The sequence below is a fragment of the Salvelinus fontinalis genome, chromosome 15 (assembly GCF_029448725.1).
Source record: "Salvelinus fontinalis isolate EN_2023a chromosome 15, ASM2944872v1, whole genome shotgun sequence".
Taxonomy (NCBI): Eukaryota; Metazoa; Chordata; class Actinopteri; order Salmoniformes; family Salmonidae; genus Salvelinus; species Salvelinus fontinalis.
The window spans coordinates 28,976,583-28,996,004 of NC_074679.1; the positions used below are offsets into that span (position 1 = coordinate 28,976,583).

The 19,422-nt window shown below is 40.7% G+C and overlaps 2 protein-coding genes across 4 annotated transcripts; one reads left to right on the top strand and one right to left on the bottom strand.

Annotated features, from left to right (window-relative positions):
• The first annotated feature begins 4,501 nt into the window (after nucleotides 1-4,501).
• LOC129811716 (ankyrin repeat and SOCS box protein 2-like) lies at nucleotides 4,502-9,327 on the top strand. 2 transcript variants are annotated; one of them, XM_055863250.1, is made up of 9 exons: nucleotides 4,502-4,591; nucleotides 4,766-4,991; nucleotides 6,273-6,442; nucleotides 6,642-6,797; nucleotides 6,930-7,175; nucleotides 7,370-7,541; nucleotides 7,627-8,221; nucleotides 8,335-8,488; nucleotides 8,583-9,327. In XM_055863250.1, exons 1-9 carry the CDS (start codon nucleotides 4,573-4,575, stop codon nucleotides 8,744-8,746), a joined length of 1,902 nt encoding a protein of 633 aa, XP_055719225.1. In that variant the 5' UTR covers nucleotides 4,502-4,572; the 3' UTR covers nucleotides 8,747-9,327. The 2 variants fall into 2 exon arrangements, with proteins under 2 accessions (XP_055719225.1, XP_055719226.1); XM_055863251.1 differs by lacking the exons at nucleotides 4,502-4,591; nucleotides 4,766-4,991 and adding an exon at nucleotides 5,654-5,937.
• On the bottom strand, nucleotides 9,282-11,200 carry LOC129811717 (protein FAM181A-like). Of its 2 annotated transcripts, none has more exons than XM_055863252.1 (2): nucleotides 10,951-11,200; nucleotides 9,282-10,850 (listed from the first exon to the last, which is right to left on the bottom strand). In XM_055863252.1, exon 2 carries the CDS (start codon nucleotides 10,767-10,769, stop codon nucleotides 9,936-9,938), a length of 834 nt encoding a protein of 277 aa, XP_055719227.1. In that variant the 5' UTR covers nucleotides 10,770-10,850; nucleotides 10,951-11,200; the 3' UTR covers nucleotides 9,282-9,935. The 2 variants fall into 2 exon arrangements, with proteins under 2 accessions (XP_055719227.1, XP_055719228.1); XM_055863253.1 differs by having other exon boundaries at nucleotides 11,090-11,198.
• Nucleotides 11,201-19,422: the final 8,222 nt, after the last annotated feature.

Consider the following 19,422-nt stretch of genomic DNA (forward strand, 5'->3'; position numbering starts at 1 on the left):
AGTCCCGCAAGCTGAAGAAAATGGGGATTACCCCACAATTGACTTTTAAACTTTTGAATGGCCTCCTTTACAGACAATTGATGTTAGAACAACAAAAGAATAATGACATTGACATAACAGAAGTAACAGTGAATGCTAGTATAGAAACAACAGACTAATGCACAATCAAGATGTATTGTGGGAGCAGGAAGAGAAGAATGGAATCAGCCGAACAATCCAAAAAGACTGACAAGGTTAGAATCTATGTTCCACCTCAATTTATAACAGAAGTAGGAGAACTGAAGTCTCTCAATCATAAGGATCAAACCCTTATCGGAGATGGCACTCTGTGGATGGACACATCACCAAACAAAGGGAGAAGTCGTTTGGGACCCGAAAGGATGTGACCTGACATTAATCAAAGAAAAAGACGAGTAGGTGCTCATCATGAATAAGATTGAACCAGTGAAAGGTGAAGACCTACCCCTGCACCTGAACAGGAAGAACCTGTGACAACAACAAGGGTGGCGGCTGCTGTGACGACCACAGTAGCTACCACTAGATGACATCGACTGCCCTTACCAAGCAGACCACCGTGCCAACAAAGCAACCTGAGACATCAGTCAGGAGAGTTTTTACTGATATTTGAAACTTTCTGATAAACTCTAATGATCTACCTCAAGATAAGAACATTGAAAAAGCAACAGAATTAGATATATCAGAATCAGAACCACTCAAGGACACTACATGAGAAGAAGTAGTGAAGAAGGAGTGATACGAATGGGCTAAGTATATGGCAAACAGACACAGAATGGACAATTGTATTTTGTGAAGAAAATCACCTTTGTCTGATCTTTTAATAGTCTCTGAACCAGCATCATGTAAAAACTGTGTAAGTTGGGAAAAATGACTATTGTACCAATAGAAAGTATTCTATTCCCTTGTGTGACATAAAATGTAGGATTGCTCTGGGTAAGGACTAGGGGAAAAATTATGTTGAATGAGACCATGCTGGGAGACAATGATTGTGCTACCTATAACATTAGAACTGAATTAAATGTACCTTAATTAGACAGAGGTACCGTGGTTAAAGGAAAATATGAATGTTTTTACAGACACCACACCGAAGGAATTGATGTAGGAAACACCACTGTAGAATGTGATACTATTTGGGTGTTAGAGAATGCGGGAGTTCGTAAAAGTAATGATAAAGGGTTGATTATAAATAGAAAAGGGTTGTGTGGTCACATAACTCAGGTTGCGCCATCTCTTACTATGTTGAAAAATCAAGACAGAGGTATTGCTGATAGTTTATGGATGTGTGGAAAACACTAACTGTTGAATGTATTGCCTGATGGATGGATTGGTCCTTGTGCCTTAGAGCAATTAAATAGGTTACGATTATTAAATCCCCCCATGATGACTATGTAAAACCTAGAGTTAAAAGGGCTTATGAGAAGGATCCTGAGATATACCTTAATGCAATTGGACTGCTTAGAGGTCTATCTAGGGATTTCAAGGCCAGAGATGAGGTTAAATCAGGATTTGAATCTATATTTCTGTGGATAACACCAAATTAGAACTTAGATTGGATTAATTTTATTGGCTATAACCAACAGGGATTCATTAACTATACTTAATTGGCTCTTAGTGGAGAAGGGTGGAGTTTGTGTCATGTTTGGGGATGACTGTTGCACCTTTATTCACAATATTGCTATGGCCAAACTCAAAGGATTATGAGCAGAAGTAAAGGCTAATGCTGATGTAAATGTAATGAAAATGTTTAGACTCTCATGTATGAGTTTGGTTGGATCTAGCGTTAAGAAAGTGGGAAGCCCAGGCAATTATACCAATAAGTATGGAAAGCCTTGCAATGCGGTTGGAGGACCTCTTGACTGCCCCTTTGGTAACCCTAACTGTCTCTATGAAGTGATTGGGGGTGGGGGAGGGGGGGTCATGCGTGTCATGGTTTCCATGTATATGTTCAATTACCCAGTTCAGATTAATGTTTACTCAGACATGTCCACAAAAAGTGTAATTTGCGTCACAATTGCAAGTGGTGTACAAAAATTAATGAGGATGGTCATTATCATCATCTAGAACCTTTTTTCTGTCAAAGTGTCAAAGAGGAGATTGTCTTATATGTAAGGATGAGGACTGTGGTCTTATGTAAAGGGGTTTTAGCATATCTATTTTGCCTAATGCTTTGTGTTCTTTGTAACCTCAGGCAGGGATTCATACTACATGCTCATTGCTTCATCAAAATATAATGGCTGATTATTAGTATTTTTTATTTTAACTAGATCTTTCATTCCTATTTTATGTTATTAATTGGAGATGTTTGGTCTAGTTGGGTTTTGTAAGAATATTATGTTTCAATTGGATCTTTTCTTCCTGTCTGTGTTTATGTATTGGAGATGTTTGGTACAAGTGATTTGTAAGCTTTATTTTGATAATGTTTTAGTCAATTGTTGGTATTGATATCTACTCTCTATATGTCATTTTTAGTATGGTTTTTGAGGTTATTTACCCTCAAGAGGAGGGATTATGTAGGAGTAAGTGACATATGTAGGTAGATATCACACCAATTAAACAATAGATAGGAGTATACTAGAAAATAGTATAAGAAGGCAGATGTGAGTGCATTTGCCATTCTGGTAAATACAGGAAACCAAAGATTAGCAGATGGTGTAGTAGTAACATAAGATACATGGATAACATATAAATATAAAAGATAGCTGAACATTAAAGTAACAAACCACATGGTAACATAGATCATGAGACCGTGGTAATGGAAATCTACTAAGGGACGTTCTGACCCTCTGACCCTTGTAGATTCTCCATTATGTTGACAGACTGACCAGACATACGGGTGCCTGGGTGCTTTGACATACTAGATTTATAGTCTACCCATTTCACTAGATAAGCATACATACCAGAGAAATATGCCTGGGGTGGCTGGACACTAATGAACAGGAAACACATAGTCTGCTGATTCCATTTAAGTGAAACTGACCAGACACATAGACGCTTATAAGCAATTGGATACCCTAGGGATAGCGGGGACAGAACAAAGAGTGCATTGATTTAGTGGTGAGGGGAAGGACACAGAGTATGTTGACACTAAGATAGAGGGTCTGACCACTATTGTAATTTAACTGAAAGCAGATGATGGGCGTTAGTATGTGTGAACAAGCAGGAAGCCTGAACTAAAAAGATAAGGATGTTGAAGAATTAGGGGAAGTATGTTTATTTGCATATGGGGTGGACTCATATGCTATTTGGGTATAAAGAGCGAATGAGTGCTCTGGGTGGGAGTGTGTGTTCCGTGGGACATTCGAGATGGTTATACTATTGTAAATAAAAGCATGTTTTGATTTCACAAGTTCTGATAAAGCGTTATATTTCTGAGATGATTTTCCACAACACTAGTTACCGTGGTGTTGGTATGTTTTAGGACGTAGGCCTAGTGGTAATGGTATGAGGTTGGTGTCACGGTTCATGAATCCACTGCCTCCCTCTCTCTCTCTCTCTCTCTCTCTCTCTCTCTCTCTCTCTCTCTCTCTCTCCCGTGTTTGTGTGGGCGTGGTTCCCAATCTCGGCCTGATTGTCTGCGCCAGCTGGAATCACTTATCTTCCCTTTATATGTTCTGTAACCAGTGTTTCTTGTTGTCAGATCGTTGTTACTTCCCTGAGGTTGTGTCGTGTGTTCGTGCTCATTCTCTCGCCGCCCTTGTGTGGATATTCTTCTGTGCTCCTTCCTACCCATCCGGACACACTCCCCTGGATTTCTCAGCACGCTATCATCGGAACATGCGCCCTAGTCCCTGGGTCGGATTCCGTCTGAGTACAGTCTGTCTGTCCTGTTGCTGCTGTAAACTGTATTCATTAAACCATCGTTGCTTGCATCTTGCATCCGCCTCTGTATTGTCACAGTTGGATTACATTTACTTGACTGTAAAGTTAGACAGAAAATAGAAATCAATCTAAAATGAACCCACAGCCTCAACCAGTGATATTGTCTAAAAATAACAGATCTTGGAAATATGCTTTGCGGAGCTTTGGAAACCGAGCAGAGTAGAAATAGTGTACTGAGACTGTCAGAAAGAGCTTTGGGAATTACATAGATGGAAAAATTCTGCATTACCTGCATAATACTTATGTTAATCCATAAATATGTTTTAGCCTATATGCTTTTTTTAATATACTGTAGAAGGCTTTTTGACTTCCCCATAAATAGATTTGTAAAATTTCTAATCAAAGTCATTTCATGACTGTTGACTGTTTATTTTCTTAAGATTGAGTGATTTATCTTATGTCACAAAAGTTGATGTATATCACCGGGGACTGTAATTCAAGCTGTTCTATGGGTGATTGTAATACTCCTTCATAACCTCTGCCGTAACCATGCAAGCCTTCAAGACAGAGAGAGGCTTTTAGTGCAGCAGAATCAAGTAGAACCAAACAAAGCTAAAAAATGTCCTTAAAAGGCATCACCACTGCTGGGGCTGCTTGCTCTCTGTCGTCTGGCAGCACAGATAGCTGTTTTCTCTCACATCAACACAGGAGTGACTGGCCCTGAGTTTACTCCACATGCGGAAAACGTATGACTGTATGTTGATGCTGCTTAAGTTTGATACTGCATAAGTTTGTTGTGAGCTCTATCTCTCCCATCTTATTTCGTGACTGTAGGATTTTAAAGGGAAATTCTCACTTCTATGTTTGATGACTGAGTGGAATATTTTGTTTAATGATGAATTCATTCATGCTGTTAACTACCTTCCAGGTCCCTGTGTTGCAACTCCAGGACCAACAGGCTCATCACTGGGCTACGAGGACAACAGGGAAGTGTTGCATAACCTAGTTGTTGAATGCAACATGGTGACCACCAATGGGACCATCCCAGCCAGCCTGTCCAGAACACTATTCCAAAGACAAAATATCGATAACACGGATACCTCTAACTCTCAGACTCACCCCACTGCAATCCACTCATCCTTCAACTCTTTGAGGTGAGCCCAGAAAATTAAGATGTCTTTTTAATGCCTCTGTTGTTCAAAATAATTGAGTGCATTATACTATATCAGATGTGTAACAATCTGCAGGATCAGGTACATGTTATTTCTAGTTAAATAAAGGTTAAATACAATTTTCAAAATTCACGTAGTTACATCAAAGATAAAGGAAGTACAATTCTGAACGCCTGTCACTATATGGTGGGTTATACAACAGCTGTAGGCATCAAACTCTGAAGGGCATTATGTTGTATTCTAAAGCTGCAGTGTTCAAAGCTTAGACAATAGTCACTTATGCTCATATTGTTAAGATTTCCATGCTGTCATCATTTTTGCACAAAAGCCATATATATGGTAAAGAAGGTGCCATTTGACTTCTTTACCAAATGGGATTGGGTTTATAATTTTGTTATAATAACCATAGCATTTTTTTTACATTCTCACGTAATTGACAATTCCAGTAGCATTAACATAATAACTATTTTAAATGTATCATAATATAAAAATACCTGCCAGTTCAGTTAGGAAATGCCATGATAAAAAACTAATGGTGTGGAGAACAGATGCCCAAGGTATCCTGATGCAATTTGCTTTTTATCTTTGAGCGACTGATTCTGGAGTGCCTTGACATATATGGTATAGTAGCCACCACCCCCAATACACACATGTCAATGCAGTCCTAAAATAATCTCTGAAAGCACAGCTGAGCCCTGGCTTTCCTCCCCCCGCTGTTGTCATTGCTCGACCGCTGCTCTGCCCCGTGTGTTCTCTACAACGCGTGTGGATCCGCTAAAATAATGACTAGATTTTGTTATTCTGAGTATCTATCGCAATTTCGTTATGGTGGGAACAAGGGCAACACATCTTTAAGCAAATTATCGAGCGATGATAAACGATGCGTTGAGCGTCGACGGCAGAACGACATTACGTCAGTGTCAGCGGAGTGAGTATTTTGCTACTTGTGAAGCGCTGGGCAATCGGCCTATCAGTGATTTTATTTTAGTTGCCAGTGGTTAGATATATGGTTAGATATAATGGAAATAATGTGTCCTTGTAAATGAAAATATATTATCATTGATGATATAAGACCGGCATTTTTCCTTGTTGTCTTTTTTATACACTGAAACAGATTACACAAATTTAGTCCAGGGGGATTCTACTCATTATTTATAAACATTAAAAACGAATTTTATGAGAGAACTTGATATCATAAACCTGCATCTATTAACCTAGATTCTGCATTGTCTCTTCAAGTAATTTGCCTTTCCTCTGTTGTAGGGATGTAGAGCCAATAGTGTTTGCCATCCAGAGAGGAGATGCTCAAGCTGTGAATGAGCTGTCAGTGGCTGCACCACTCAGCCTGGTGAAAGAGAACAAAGACGGATGGATACCTTTGCATGAGGCTGCATATTATGGCCAAGCTGAATGCATTAAGGCACTGATGAAAGGTGCATGTTGAAAGCATAATTTTTACAGTCTATCAATGCCTTGCCTTTATTGTTGCGGTTGAATTAAATAGACTGGAGGATCATGAAATGGTGGAAAGAAGACAACATATGTTTATATATTATCAAAGCGGTAAATGATGTTTAAGCATTGTGTGTTTACATTTGTGCATTGTAGCCTATGCATATATTTCTCCTCCAGCCCAACCAGGGTCAGTTGACAAGCGCACCCTTCAGGAACAGACTGCTCTGCTCCTGTCAGTTTCCGGTCAGCACTTGTCCTGTGTGCAGTGCCTTCTACAGGCAGGGGCAGACCCCGACATCAGCTGCAAGAACAAAGAGACCCCCCTATACAAAGGTACATCTCTCCACATAGGCTATAGGCTGAGAGTGGAAGATAATGATACCTCTGTTTTTAGATAGATGTAGGCCTATTCTAAAGCATGGTATCTTCTGCCAGGCTAACCTAATGTCCTCTGATGCCTTCTAGCATGTGAGCGGGAGAACGTGGAAATAGTGAGCCTCATCCTGTCATTCGGGGCCACAGTGAACCAGAGGTGTAACCGGGGCTGGACAGCACTCCATGAGGCAGTGTGCAGGGACAACATGGAGATCTGTGAGATGCTGGTTAGGGCAGGAGCCACCATTAACCCTCCTAATACCTACAGCATCACACCATTAATAGTAGCAGTCCAGCAAGGGCGTGTAGAGGCCCTACGGTACCTCATTAGGAAAGGTAGGGTTCACTGTATATAGTTCTGTATTGTCTGAGATGACATTATGTATGGCCACATAATGCATCCATGCTATATGGCTGTTAATGATCACCTTATTGAGACAGACAATGGCCTCTTAAAGTGAATAAGTGATGTGTTCTTATAACAGTCAATCAGTTCTTTGCCATGTCTCTGACGTTGTTCTTTTCCTCAGGTGCTGACGTTAACATGCAGACGTGTGACGGTGCTACAGCCCTGTATGAGGCCAGTAGAGATGGCCACAGGGAGATAGTGGAGCTGCTACTATCTCACAACACAGACGCCAACAAACCCACCAAGACAGGACTCCTGCCTCTACACATTGCTGCTCAGTATGGACACCATGAGTAAGTTAAAATGCACTATGTTTCTCTTGTCATGTCTGGATTTTGTATTACTCTTATGTACAGTACTACTGTCCACTTGTTCCAGGATTGTGTCCCTGCTTGTCCCGGTCACCAGTCGGGCCAGAGTTCGCCACAGTGGGATCAGCCCCCTCCACCTGGCTGCAGAGCACAACAGGGACATGGTCACAGCCATACTGCTCAAGACAGGAGCCGACGTCAATGCCCCACTATCCCACAATCGCTCCATGCGGTATTCGGATCACCGCACCACACCACTTTACTTTGCCATTGCCAATGGGAGTAGTAAGACAGTAGAAATGTTACTGAAAGCTGGTGCTAATCTGAGCCTGGACCCAGTCAACCCTCTACTAGCAGCTGTAAGACACGGTTGTGCCAGGACTGTCTCTCTACTGCTGGAGCATGGAGCCGATATTAACACAAGTGTCCCAGCCTGTCCTACCACCTTCCCTGGTGCTATTGTACTCTGCATGAATAACCTACCACTTCTCAAGTGCCTTTTGGATAAGGGCTGTGATGCCCAGGCCTGCTTCAGATGTGCTTATGGTTGCGGCCCACACCCAGCACAGGACAGCATGAGCAGCATCGGCGTTGACATCAGCAAATGCACCAATGACATGTCTCTTCTAACCTGCACAGAACCTGCTGTCAGCAAAGTACAGGTAAGGCAAAGTAGGCTCCTATTGCCGTGATCACAATTATTATGGGAACTTGATTTTTCAAGAAGGCATGATGCTCATTATCTTTTCTTTCTGTTCATCCTAATATCCCTTAGTTTTGTGAGTTGATCTCATCACCATCCATGTGTAACTGGGAAGGGCCCATCGTAGACTTGCTACTGGACTATGTTGGTAATGTTCAACTGTGTGCCAGACTCACCGAGGTCCTGGGCAGCCGGCGGGAATGGCCCAGCATCAAGGCCAAGTCATGTGAGTACATCTACACACACACACACACACACACACACACACACACTCAAACGGGAGGGACAATCTAACACAATTTCCCATGCTGTTTCCTCAGTGTCATCCCGTCCACTGATGCATCTATGTAGGTTAAGGATCCGTGAGCAGGTGGGTGTGTCCAGACTCAGGTCTTTGGACAGACTACCCCTCCCAGACAGACTGCTGCAGTACCTCAGCTTGCCCAGACACAGCTTTGATGACTTCTGCCCTGATGGCAAATAAGGCTTATCAGTGTCCTGTGTTGTGCCTTATAGTATATTACCTGTTTACAGGAGTTTGGGCTGTATTTATGGGTTAGTAATTATTACTTGATAGGGTAAAATGTGTGTAATGGCAAAATATGTGTGTGTGTGTTGTTTACACATAGCGTGTGTGTATGGAAGTGAGCTGCAGTTCTGAGTGGATGGGTGACAAGTGACAACAGATAGCCTAAAGCCACAGCAGTTGATAATCTTTGAAGAAGTGCAACGAAACTGATCTTAAATGAAACTCAAGGTAAGCTTTTAAAATACCTGTGTCATTTAGATGTTTAGGCCCAGGTAAACAAATGCAGACAATCAGTTTGGGGGTTTATGGAATGTACTTATATATTCAGCACTAATTTTGTAATATGCTTTTAAAGTGGGTTTTCAACAGACCTTGTGCAATGAGTGTAGGCCTATATAATAGTCCAGTTGTTGTTGTAATGTACTGTAAATGTCAGTGCCAAAATGTATGATCCTGTATTGGAAAAGGTGCTGGAACCAAAGAAAAAAAATCGAAACATCTGCATTTTATTTAAAAAAATAAATGTAATTTCTCCATTTCACAAGTATTATTTACAACAGAAAATATCCAGAAATTCTGGGGGGGAAACGTCACTGTCAGTCTGTTTACCTTTTGTGGAAAAATATCAGTGAACTACAACAAGTCATTTAGATCAATTCGTTTTTAAATCAGTGTATTTAAGAAATATATAGCCTACACAAACACCATGAGGTAATCAACACACAAGCAGACCTTTCCCTCAGCATAGCTGATCACAAATAATCAAAGGATGGACAACCTCGAATGTCACTCCAATCCTATACCAACACATGTGAAGTATAGAATTAGAGAGAAGGATGAAGTATAGTCTACATTTTTCACTTTTATACAGTGCTATGATTCTATCATGAATTCCTCTTGGATTTTATGGAAGCCAAGTGGTAGGTAGGCTAAAGTTGCAGGTCTTCCAAGCAGAAATAGCCTATTTGGTCTGAAAGACTTAAGTGCTTATGACTGACTACTCTTAAAAAAAAGAGAAATACCAAGTTTTAAATAGAAACATATGGCATTGCAAAGTCAACTAATTCATATTTACATCTTCATTGTTGCTTATTTAAATGAAGAATTGCGTATTTAAATTATATTTATACGTGCATAATTGTGTTTAAATGAAGCCAAACACGCTGAAAATTGATGAGGGGACCGTGGGTTTAGTCGGTATGGGTTTGACCACAACATGCGTTTGGTTATTATGTCCGTGTGCCATATCAGGCGTTTCAATTTCAGCCACTGTGGCTTTTCCCCAGAGTCCCACAGTTGAGTGGGGAACAACTATGTGACTCTGGAAGACGTGGTGTCCATGGTACTGAAACGGACAGCAACCGCACACACTGACGTTGTGAGAGACCAAGTCCACGTTGAGCGGTTCTTTTTCGACAGAGCCAAGTCGATTGGATTGAAACAAAGTCGGTTTTGGTTCCTGGTGATTTTTTGTGTTTTTTTCAACCCTATTGATTCGGGTCACACTGTGGCTCTTTTTCCATCCATACAGTGAAGGTTCTGTATTGGTTTGGGCTAAACGAGGTTCCTCCCAAAACGATGCAGGGAGTTGACGTTTCCTCATGGGTACCTGATCGTGCTTGCTGTTAGCACTGTCTGCAATTGGGTTCTGACCCATCCTTACGTTCTCCTCGTCTTGCGCACCCGAACCCCCTTTTTCATTGATGGGCGTCATGCTCTGATGAATTGTCTCCAAAGAATACGCGCTAGACTTGTCCACCAGGGCTTTGACGATGCCAGACTCCGCGGGCCTGTGTGTGTGGCATCTGGGCATCCGAGAGTATTTCTGAGAAAAACGCTTGAGCTGTTTCTGCAGGTATTTCCTGTGGTCCACAGAGCGCCTGCAAGGGGCTGACTTGTCTAGAGCCGCTTTGATGTCACTGGATGCCAAGTTTACAAAGTTCAGTAACGTTTTCACTTCACTGTCTGCACTTGCCATTTTAAACAGTGTGAAAGTGTAAATCGTTTAATCCATACTACCAAAAAAGTCCATGCAAATGATATTCTTCATCTTAAAAATCTGAGGAAAAAGTGAATGGCATAAGACTTTAGAAGCATGCGCAATCAAATTTGTTAGGGTAAATGGAAAACATATTAAGAACTTAATATAGCCTACTTACATTATTCGTTGTTCATGAAGAATCCCTCAATAATTACACAATTACGCATGATAAAACAATAATTCGCCTACACAATTGCGCATAGCCTTAAAAAACGTCGGTTGCAAGTTATCCATTCATATCCACAAATAGAACGTACCATGTCCCCTGTTGAGGATTCCCATTCCTGTCTCTATCCCAGACGCAGTCTGACTGCTTCAACAAGTTGAATGAATATAAACTGCTTGTAGTTATGGTGCTTTCCTTGAACCAATCAGCGACCCCAGGCCCCTCACAATGCTCCCCAATCAGCCTCCAAGCGCCACAGTATTGAATTCTTTGCCATCACAAATTGTTGTCATGGAGATCCCTCAAGAAAAGCAGCTAATATATGCAATATTTCTGCCCGGTCTTCCGCGCGCTCATGGAACACCCATACAATAGTTTATCCAAAAGTTTACATATTTCCCGTAGCATTATTATTCTGACTAGCCTGAAATGGACATGCATCATCACTGCGAGACAACATTGGTTACATTCAACTGTTTTGTTCTAGACTCCCACTTCCTAGAGTGATGTCAGATGTAGGATTTGGTTAGGGGGTGATCTAAAGAGCACATATCCATGGAAAGGGGGCTTGAGCGCTCAAGAATCTTGTCTTTCTATTTTCCCCCTCAATTGAGCGACACAAAAGCTGAATTACTCATTCAAACCTCGCGGGACAAAGGGAAAGGAGCTGGATAGCACTCCTGCATTTGTAGTCAAACATTTAGAGACTTAAATCGAGTCGTCATGAAGGAGAAAGAGTTGGACAAAGCCCATAGAATTGCCATCAGCAAACATTTTCCTGTGTCATATTAGTGGGTCTCCATAGCTCCTTCTGGCCGGCGAACAATAGCACAAGTTTGCACACTCGAATACTGTCACCCTGCCAACGGCAACAAGCGCCCAAAACAGGACAATCCCTGGAGAAAGCAGGCTCCGCGGGGAAGGTTGCAATAGAGGAGGAAAAAGGGACTTGTGAAATGCTAATTGAGCTCCATCCCCCTATTGAAGAAAAAATATTACCTTTCGTTCCATTGAACTAGCTCCTCTTGGCAGCAGTGTGGCATGAGATGTGAGGAAACCGTTTGTCTGGTAAGTAACCAACACCACACGCCTATATCCACCATACCGCTTCGCTGCCCTCAGCCCTGACCGCAAGACGTTGTTTAAGCGCACCTGTAAAGGACTATAATATTCATATTTATTGACTTTCATAGTCAAATGCACTGTGTATCTATTACATGTTATATGCGTATCATGTTTTCTAACTAATAATATACTAACGTGTTATTTCTCTCAGAATATGTAGCCTGAACTACTTCTATAATGTCTGAATTACATATATCTTAACTAGTCCAGCCCCTGGTATGAAGGGTTAATCTGCTCGTGCTGTCGGCACTTGGAGGCAACAGGACCCTATTTTCCATCTCCTCTTCTTCGTTCACCTTTCTGTTAATCTCAAAGGCCAATTAACAATGGTGCACCCCTCCCCCGCCCTGTCGACCTACTCCTGTGCTTTTGAAGTGACTGAGAAAGAGAGAGAAAGAGGAAGTATAGTGGCACCAATAAATCCTACTGTGTCCCTGTATCCATGCCAGTTTGAATAAAAAAGATGAAGGCGAGGTTTGTATTTTCAGATTGTATGTGTGTCTAATGGGATACAGGCAAGAGTAGATTGTAGAATAATAAAGTTCTGAACCCCATCAGACATGGGCTCCCGGGAGCGCAGCAGTCTAAGGCACTGCATCTCAGTTCTAGAGGTGTCACTACAGACCCTGGTTCGATCCCGGGCTGTATCACAACCGGCCGTGATCGGGAGTCCCATAGGGCGGCGCACAATTGGCCCAGCGTCGTCCGGGTCAGGGGAGGGCTTGGCCAGGGTAGGCCGTCATTGTAAAATAAGAATTTGTTCTCTTAAGGATAGTACCCTTTTTTTCAACTTTCGCCTAACATGACATACCCAAATCTAACTGCCTGTAGCTCAGGACATGAAGCAAGGATATGCATGTTCTTGATACCATTTGAAAGGAAACACTTTGAAGTTTGTGGAAATGTGAAATTAATGTAATTAATATAACACATTAGATCTGGTAAAAGATAATACAAACAAAATATTTTTGTTGTTGTTGTTCCTTCATCTTTGAAATGCAAAAGAAAGGCCACACTTTCAGAGGTCTAGGTGTAGTTTAGAGTTTGGCCACCAGATGGCAACAGTATGTGTGCAACGTTTCAGACTGATCCAGTGAAGAATTACATTACTGCACAATATTTGTATCAAGTCTGTCAGGAGTTTACCAAAATGTGCCGAATTGGTCAATTGATTCATTTTCAAGTACATAACTATAGAGAACATACAAAAACGCTATGGTAATAAAAAAATCATGTTTACACACTCCCAGGAATGTCATACATGATGGATCATTAGCTTATACACTACACTTTCACACATCTAGATGGCTGGGTAGGGTGGGTGTGGAGCCAGACACAGCAGTGGGGGTCAAACTATAGACCCCAGTTCCTACATTTGAACATAAAAATGGATTCATCAAGCAAAACTATGCAACACTTTATCTCTGGGACCCTCAGGATGACACATCAGAGCAAGATTACTGAATGTAAGTACATTATTTACCTTCAGAGGTGAATGTATCAACCAGTTGCCATGATAAAAGTTTTTGTTGTTGTTGTGCACACTCCTCAAATTATAGTATGGTATTTGTTCACTGTAATAGCTACTGTTAATTGGACACTGCAGTTAGATTAACACTAGTTTAAGCTTTCTGCCCATATAAGATATATGATGTCCCGGAAAGTTGGCTGTTGTATACAACATCATTCTAGTCACATTCGCACACTTTGAAAACAACCGTCCCGGTTTAGGGACACCCATTCCGTAGAGGTTAACCACTTCAACCTCCCTGGTTCTTGGTTGCCAATAGGCCACTTTGTTGACAGCACAAGTCTCCCCCTTGCCCTCTGACCCCCAACCAGCTCTGCTCCCAGACCCAGCAGCTGTCTCTCTGGGACTCCCACCAGCACTCTAATTAGCATACGGCACATCCACGTCACACACTCCAGACTGAGGTACTTCCACACCCCAAAATCGCTAACATATTACGGTAACTGTTTACATTATGACACGTTATGACACAATTACTTTAGTATTGACATTGTATTCACTTGTTATTTATGTTCATGATATCAAATCCAAACACATATTGTATCATATTAATATGGTGTTTTTAGTATTCAAGGCTCTAATTAGCCACTTAACCCCATCATTTTCATGTGTTGATGCACAAGTATTCATCTATTTTGGTAAGTTGGGGCGGCAGGTAGCCTAGTGGTTAGAGCATAGGACCTGTAACCGAAAGGTTGCGAGTTTGAATCCCTGAGCTGACAAGGTAAAATTCTGTCATTCTGCCCCTGAACAAGGCAGTTAACCCACTGTTTGTAGGCCATAATTATACATAAGAATTTATTCTTAACTGACTTGCCTAGTTAAATACAAGTAAATAAAAATCACATTATCCTTACATTATCATCTCTTTGCCACTAGATGGCAATAAACCTCTACACAGTCTAGAATACTGTAATGAGGACAAACAAGTCAAGGCTGTAAAAAAGCTTTGTTTAAAACAATAACACATTGGGGAACCATAGTTACTTTTGAAAGTGTTATAATTACTTAAGTGTATGTATCCTTACTTTATGTTATGCACAGGTGATTAAAAAGGATTAAAAATCTATTTTACAAGAAAGTCCTGTCACAAGATGACCAGTCTTTAGTGAGTATAAGTAATTCATTCTATAGTCTACACATTCTATAGTCTACACTGTAGACTACACTGTATGGCACTGTTATAAGATAATGATAACCAATCTATCCTGATTAGCTAAAGACAATCTATCCTGTGTGATGTTTGTCTCTATGGAGCATGTGGATGTGAAGGATGGTGTTATGGCAGGTTGCTGCAATCAAGTGGCGTCAGCAAGACAGGAAGTGGATGATGTACAGCTTCCTTCTTGTCAGTTAATCGATACAGGGATAGGATAGACTGGAGGAGAGGATAGAGGAGCAAAACTACTAAACAGCTCCCTCAGGAGAACTCTAACCATCCAGAGAAGACATGTTTATGCCAACAGTTAAGACTTCAGATTAAATGTAATCCTCTCTGGACATGCCCTCTTAATAGTAGCAAAACACAGTTACATACTGTAGGCTACAGTTGAAGTCGGAAGTTTACATACACCTTAGAAAAATACATTTAAACTCAGTTTTCACAATTCCTGACATTTAATCCTAGTAAAAAATCCCTGTCTTAGGTCAGTTAGGATCACCACTTTATTTTGAGAATGTGAAATGCCAGAATAATAGTAGAGAGAGTGATTTATTTCAGCTTTTATTTCTTTCATCACATTCCCAGTGGGTCAGAAGTTTGCATACACTCAATTAGTATTTGGTAGCATTGCCTTTAAATTGTTTAACTTGGGTCAAACGTTTCAGGTAGCCTTCCACAAGCTTCCCACAATAAGTTGGGTGAATTTTGGCCCATTTCTCCTGACAGAGCTGGTGTATCTGAGTCAGGTTTGTAGGCCTCCTTGCTCGCACACGCTTTTCAGTTCTGCCCACAAATTTTCTATAGGATTGAGGTCAGGGCTTTGTGATGGCCACTCCAATACCTTGACTTTGTTGTCCTTAAGCCATTTTGCCACAACTTTGGAAGTATGCTTGTGGTCATTGTTAATTTTGAAGACCCATTTGTGACCAAGCTTTAACTTCCTGACTGATGTCTTGAGATGTTCCTTCAATATATCCACATAATTTTCCTACCTCATGATGCCATCTATTTTATGTGCACCAGTCATCTATTTTAAGTGCGCCAGTCCCTCCTGCAGCAAAGCACCCCCACAACATGATGCTGCCACCCCCGTGCTTCACGGTTGGGATGATGGTGTTCTTCGGCTTGCAATCCTCCCCCTTTTTCCTCCAAACATAACTATGGGAATTATGGCCAAACAGTTCTATTTTTGTTTCATCAGACTAGATGACATTTCTCCAAAAAGTACGATCTTTGTCCCCATGTGCAGTTGCAAACCGTAGTCTGGATTTTTTATGCCGTTTTTGGAGCAGTGGCATCTTCCTTGCTGAGCGGCCTTTCAGGTTATGTCGATATAGGACTTGTTTTACTGTGGATATGGATACTTTTGTGCCTGTTTCCTCCAGCATCTTCACAAGGTCCTTTGCTGTTGTTCTTGGATTGATTTGCACTTTTCGCACCAAAGTACGTTCATCTCTAGGAGACGGAACGTGTCTCCTTCCTGAGCGGTATGACGGCTGCGTGGTCCCATGGTGTTTATACTTGTGTACTGTTGTTTGTACAGATGAACGTGGTGCCTTCATTCGTTTGGTAATTGCTCCCGAGCATGAACCAGACTTGTGGAGGTCTGCAATTTTCTTTCTGAGGTCTTGGCTGATTTCTTTTGATTTTCCCATGATGTCAAGCAAAGAGGCACTGAGTTTGAAGGTAGTCCTTGAAATACATCCACAGGTACACCTACAATTGACTCAAATTATATAATTTAGCCTATCAGAAGCTTCTAAAGCCATTACATAATCTTCTGGAATTATCCAAGCTGTTTAAAGGCACAGTCAACTTAGTGTATGTAAACTTCTGACTCACTGGAATTGTGATACAGTGAATTATAAGTGAAATAATCTGTCTGTAAACTATTTTTTGAAAAATTACTTGTGTCATGCACAAAGTAGATGTCCTAACCGACTTGCCAAAACTATAGTTTGTTAACAAGAAATTTGTGGAGTGGTTGAAAAACAAGTTTTAATGACTCCAACCTAAGTATATGTAAACTTCCAACTTCAACTGTATATAAAAGACAAACGTGTGAAAAAGCAAAATGTTTTGTTCCCCAGAAGACAGAATGCATTGCATTGCTGCAGTATACTTGTTGACTGAATTTATCTTCATCAAAAATAACTTGGATAATTGGTTTGGATGCCAGTTAAATTTCATGAAGCCAACAGCATTCTTAAATGCCAGGTCTTGTGTCTAACTTATCGCTCATGACAGAAAGGGCTGCGAGCTCTGTTATTTATACTGCACTAGTCAGTAGAGCTTGAAATGCCAACCCTTCCCTCTGGCCACCTCCTTATAATGAGCAGATTGCTTGTCATATAGGCATATAACAACCGTGCTTTGACTTGATTGGATTGTTTTTAAATACCATGAAGGAAATATTAAGCCTGAAATTGGATTTTAAAAATGTTAATTAAATACTGCATCAAAAATAATTCCCCTTTGCCACTGCAACAGAAAAAGCAATAGAGTTTGATGTGCTGTGCAAATAGTCATACCATCATGGTTCATAAATTAAAGTCAACATTCCTTTATTACCATAAGTAGTCTTTTTCCCATAATGTTTAGTTGGCACAGGAATGGATGATGGTGTGAGGATAGTAGATTAGACATCATCAAAGGCCCAATACAGGCATTTTTTTAAAATCAATATCAAATCATTTCTGGGCAACAATTAAGTACCTTACTGTAATAGATTTCCATTGCAAAAAAATATTAATCAAGCTAGAATTTGGCTAGGATTGTCTGGAAGTGTTCTGAGTGGGGAGGGGAAACTGAAAACTAGCTGTTTTTGGCAGCGAGGGCTGAACTATTAACCAATTTACCGCATTGTGATGTCACTATGAGAAGCAAAAACTCCCACCCGTTCAAACCTGCTGATTAGAAGGTCCTGTGTAGATTGTATTTTCAACCAGCAACTATCCAGAATAAAAATGAATCCCCAAAATGTGATTTTCCTGTGTTTTATATATATTTCCACACTGAGGTTGGAATAATACTGTGTAATTGTGAAAATGATTATAATGCCCTTTTGGTGTAAGACCTGTTTGAAAATACTGTCTGTAATTTTAACCAGTTTTAGTGGGATGGAGTTTTGGCCTTCAATGGTAACATCAACATGCTGTAAATTAGTTAAAATCTCTTAAGGATCCGCCCCCTTTTTTCAATTTTCATCTCAAATGACACTCCCAAATCTAACTGCCTGTAGCTCAGGACCTGAAGCAAGGATATGCATATTCTTGATACCATTTGAAAGGAAACACTTTGAAGTTTGCGGAAATGTTAAATTATTGTAGGAGAATATAACACATTAGATCTGGTAAAAGAAAATACAAAGAAAAAAAACATGCCTTTTTTTGTATTTTTTTGTACCATCAAAGGCCATAATGTATTATTCCAGCCCATGTGCAATTTAGATTTTGGCCACTAGGTGGCAGCAGTGTATGTGCAAAGTTTTAGGCTGATCCAATGAACCATTGCATTTCAAAAAAAATTATCAAGATGGTCCAAATGTGCCTAATTGGTTTATTGATACATTTTCAAGTTCAGAACTGTGCACTCTTCTCAAACAATAGCATGGTATTATTTTACTGTAATAGCTACAGTAAATTAGACAGGGCAGTTAGATTAACAGGAATTTAAGCTTTCTGCTAGTATAAAATATGTCTATGACTGTAACGGCTGCTCTCCTCCTCTTCGTCTGAAGAGGAGAAGCATGGGTCGGACCAATACGCATCGAGGTATGCAGTCATAATGAATTTATTTAAATGATAGACGAACACGAAACACTTGAGAATTTACAAAATAACAAACGCAGTCAACAGACCTGGACACGAACTTACATATAACGTGAAGAACGCAATAACAGGAAAACTGACTACATAAAACGAACAAACAAAACCGAAAACAGTCCCGTGTGGCGTAACATACACTTACACAGACACAGGAGACAACCACCCACAAACAAACAGTGTGAAAACACCTACCTTAATATGGCTCTCAATCGGAGGAAATGAAAACCACCTGCCTCTAATTGAGAGCCATATCAGGTCACCCTTAACAAACATAGAAACACACAACATAGACTACCCACCCAAACTCACGCCCTGACCGTCAAACACATACAAAATAACAGAAAACCGGTCAGGAACGTGACAATGACCTGGGAAATGTTCTTGTTACTTACAACCTCATGCTAATCACATTAGCCTACGTTAGCTCAACCATCCCGCAGGGGACCCACAGAAGCTGTAGAGGTTTTAATAGACCAATGACAAAAAACGTTCCAAACATCTCTGCCAATAATGGCACATTTTCAGTTTCCCCCTCCCCACTCAGACCACTCCCAGACAGTGATAGAAATTGCCCTTAGCTTTTGTTTTTCTTTTTTTTTCTCCCATTTCAATCAAAAACTATCACAGTAAGTAACATCTGCAAGGAACCTTTTAAAAAGTCTTGTGTTTTCCACTCCAAGGTGGTAAGAGCAGTTTTCTAGTTGAAGGAAGTAATTGACCTTTAATGTGCAGAAACCCTCTCCACTCTGTGCTGATCAGGGAGGAAGAGGATAATTATA

Excerpts from the sequence above, each read along its gene's own strand:
- LOC129811717 (XM_055863252.1), bottom strand. The coding sequence starts at position 10,769 with ATGGCAAGTGCAGACAGTGAAGTGAAAACGTTACTGAACTTTGTAAAC.
- LOC129811716 (XM_055863250.1), top strand. Across the intron at positions 6,443-6,641 it reads CATTAAGGCACTGATGAAAG|CCCAACCAGGGTCAGTTGAC; the intron begins GTGCATGTTGAA and ends TTTCTCCTCCAG. Across the intron at positions 7,176-7,369 it reads ACGGTACCTCATTAGGAAAG|GTGCTGACGTTAACATGCAG; the intron begins GTAGGGTTCACT and ends TCTTTTCCTCAG.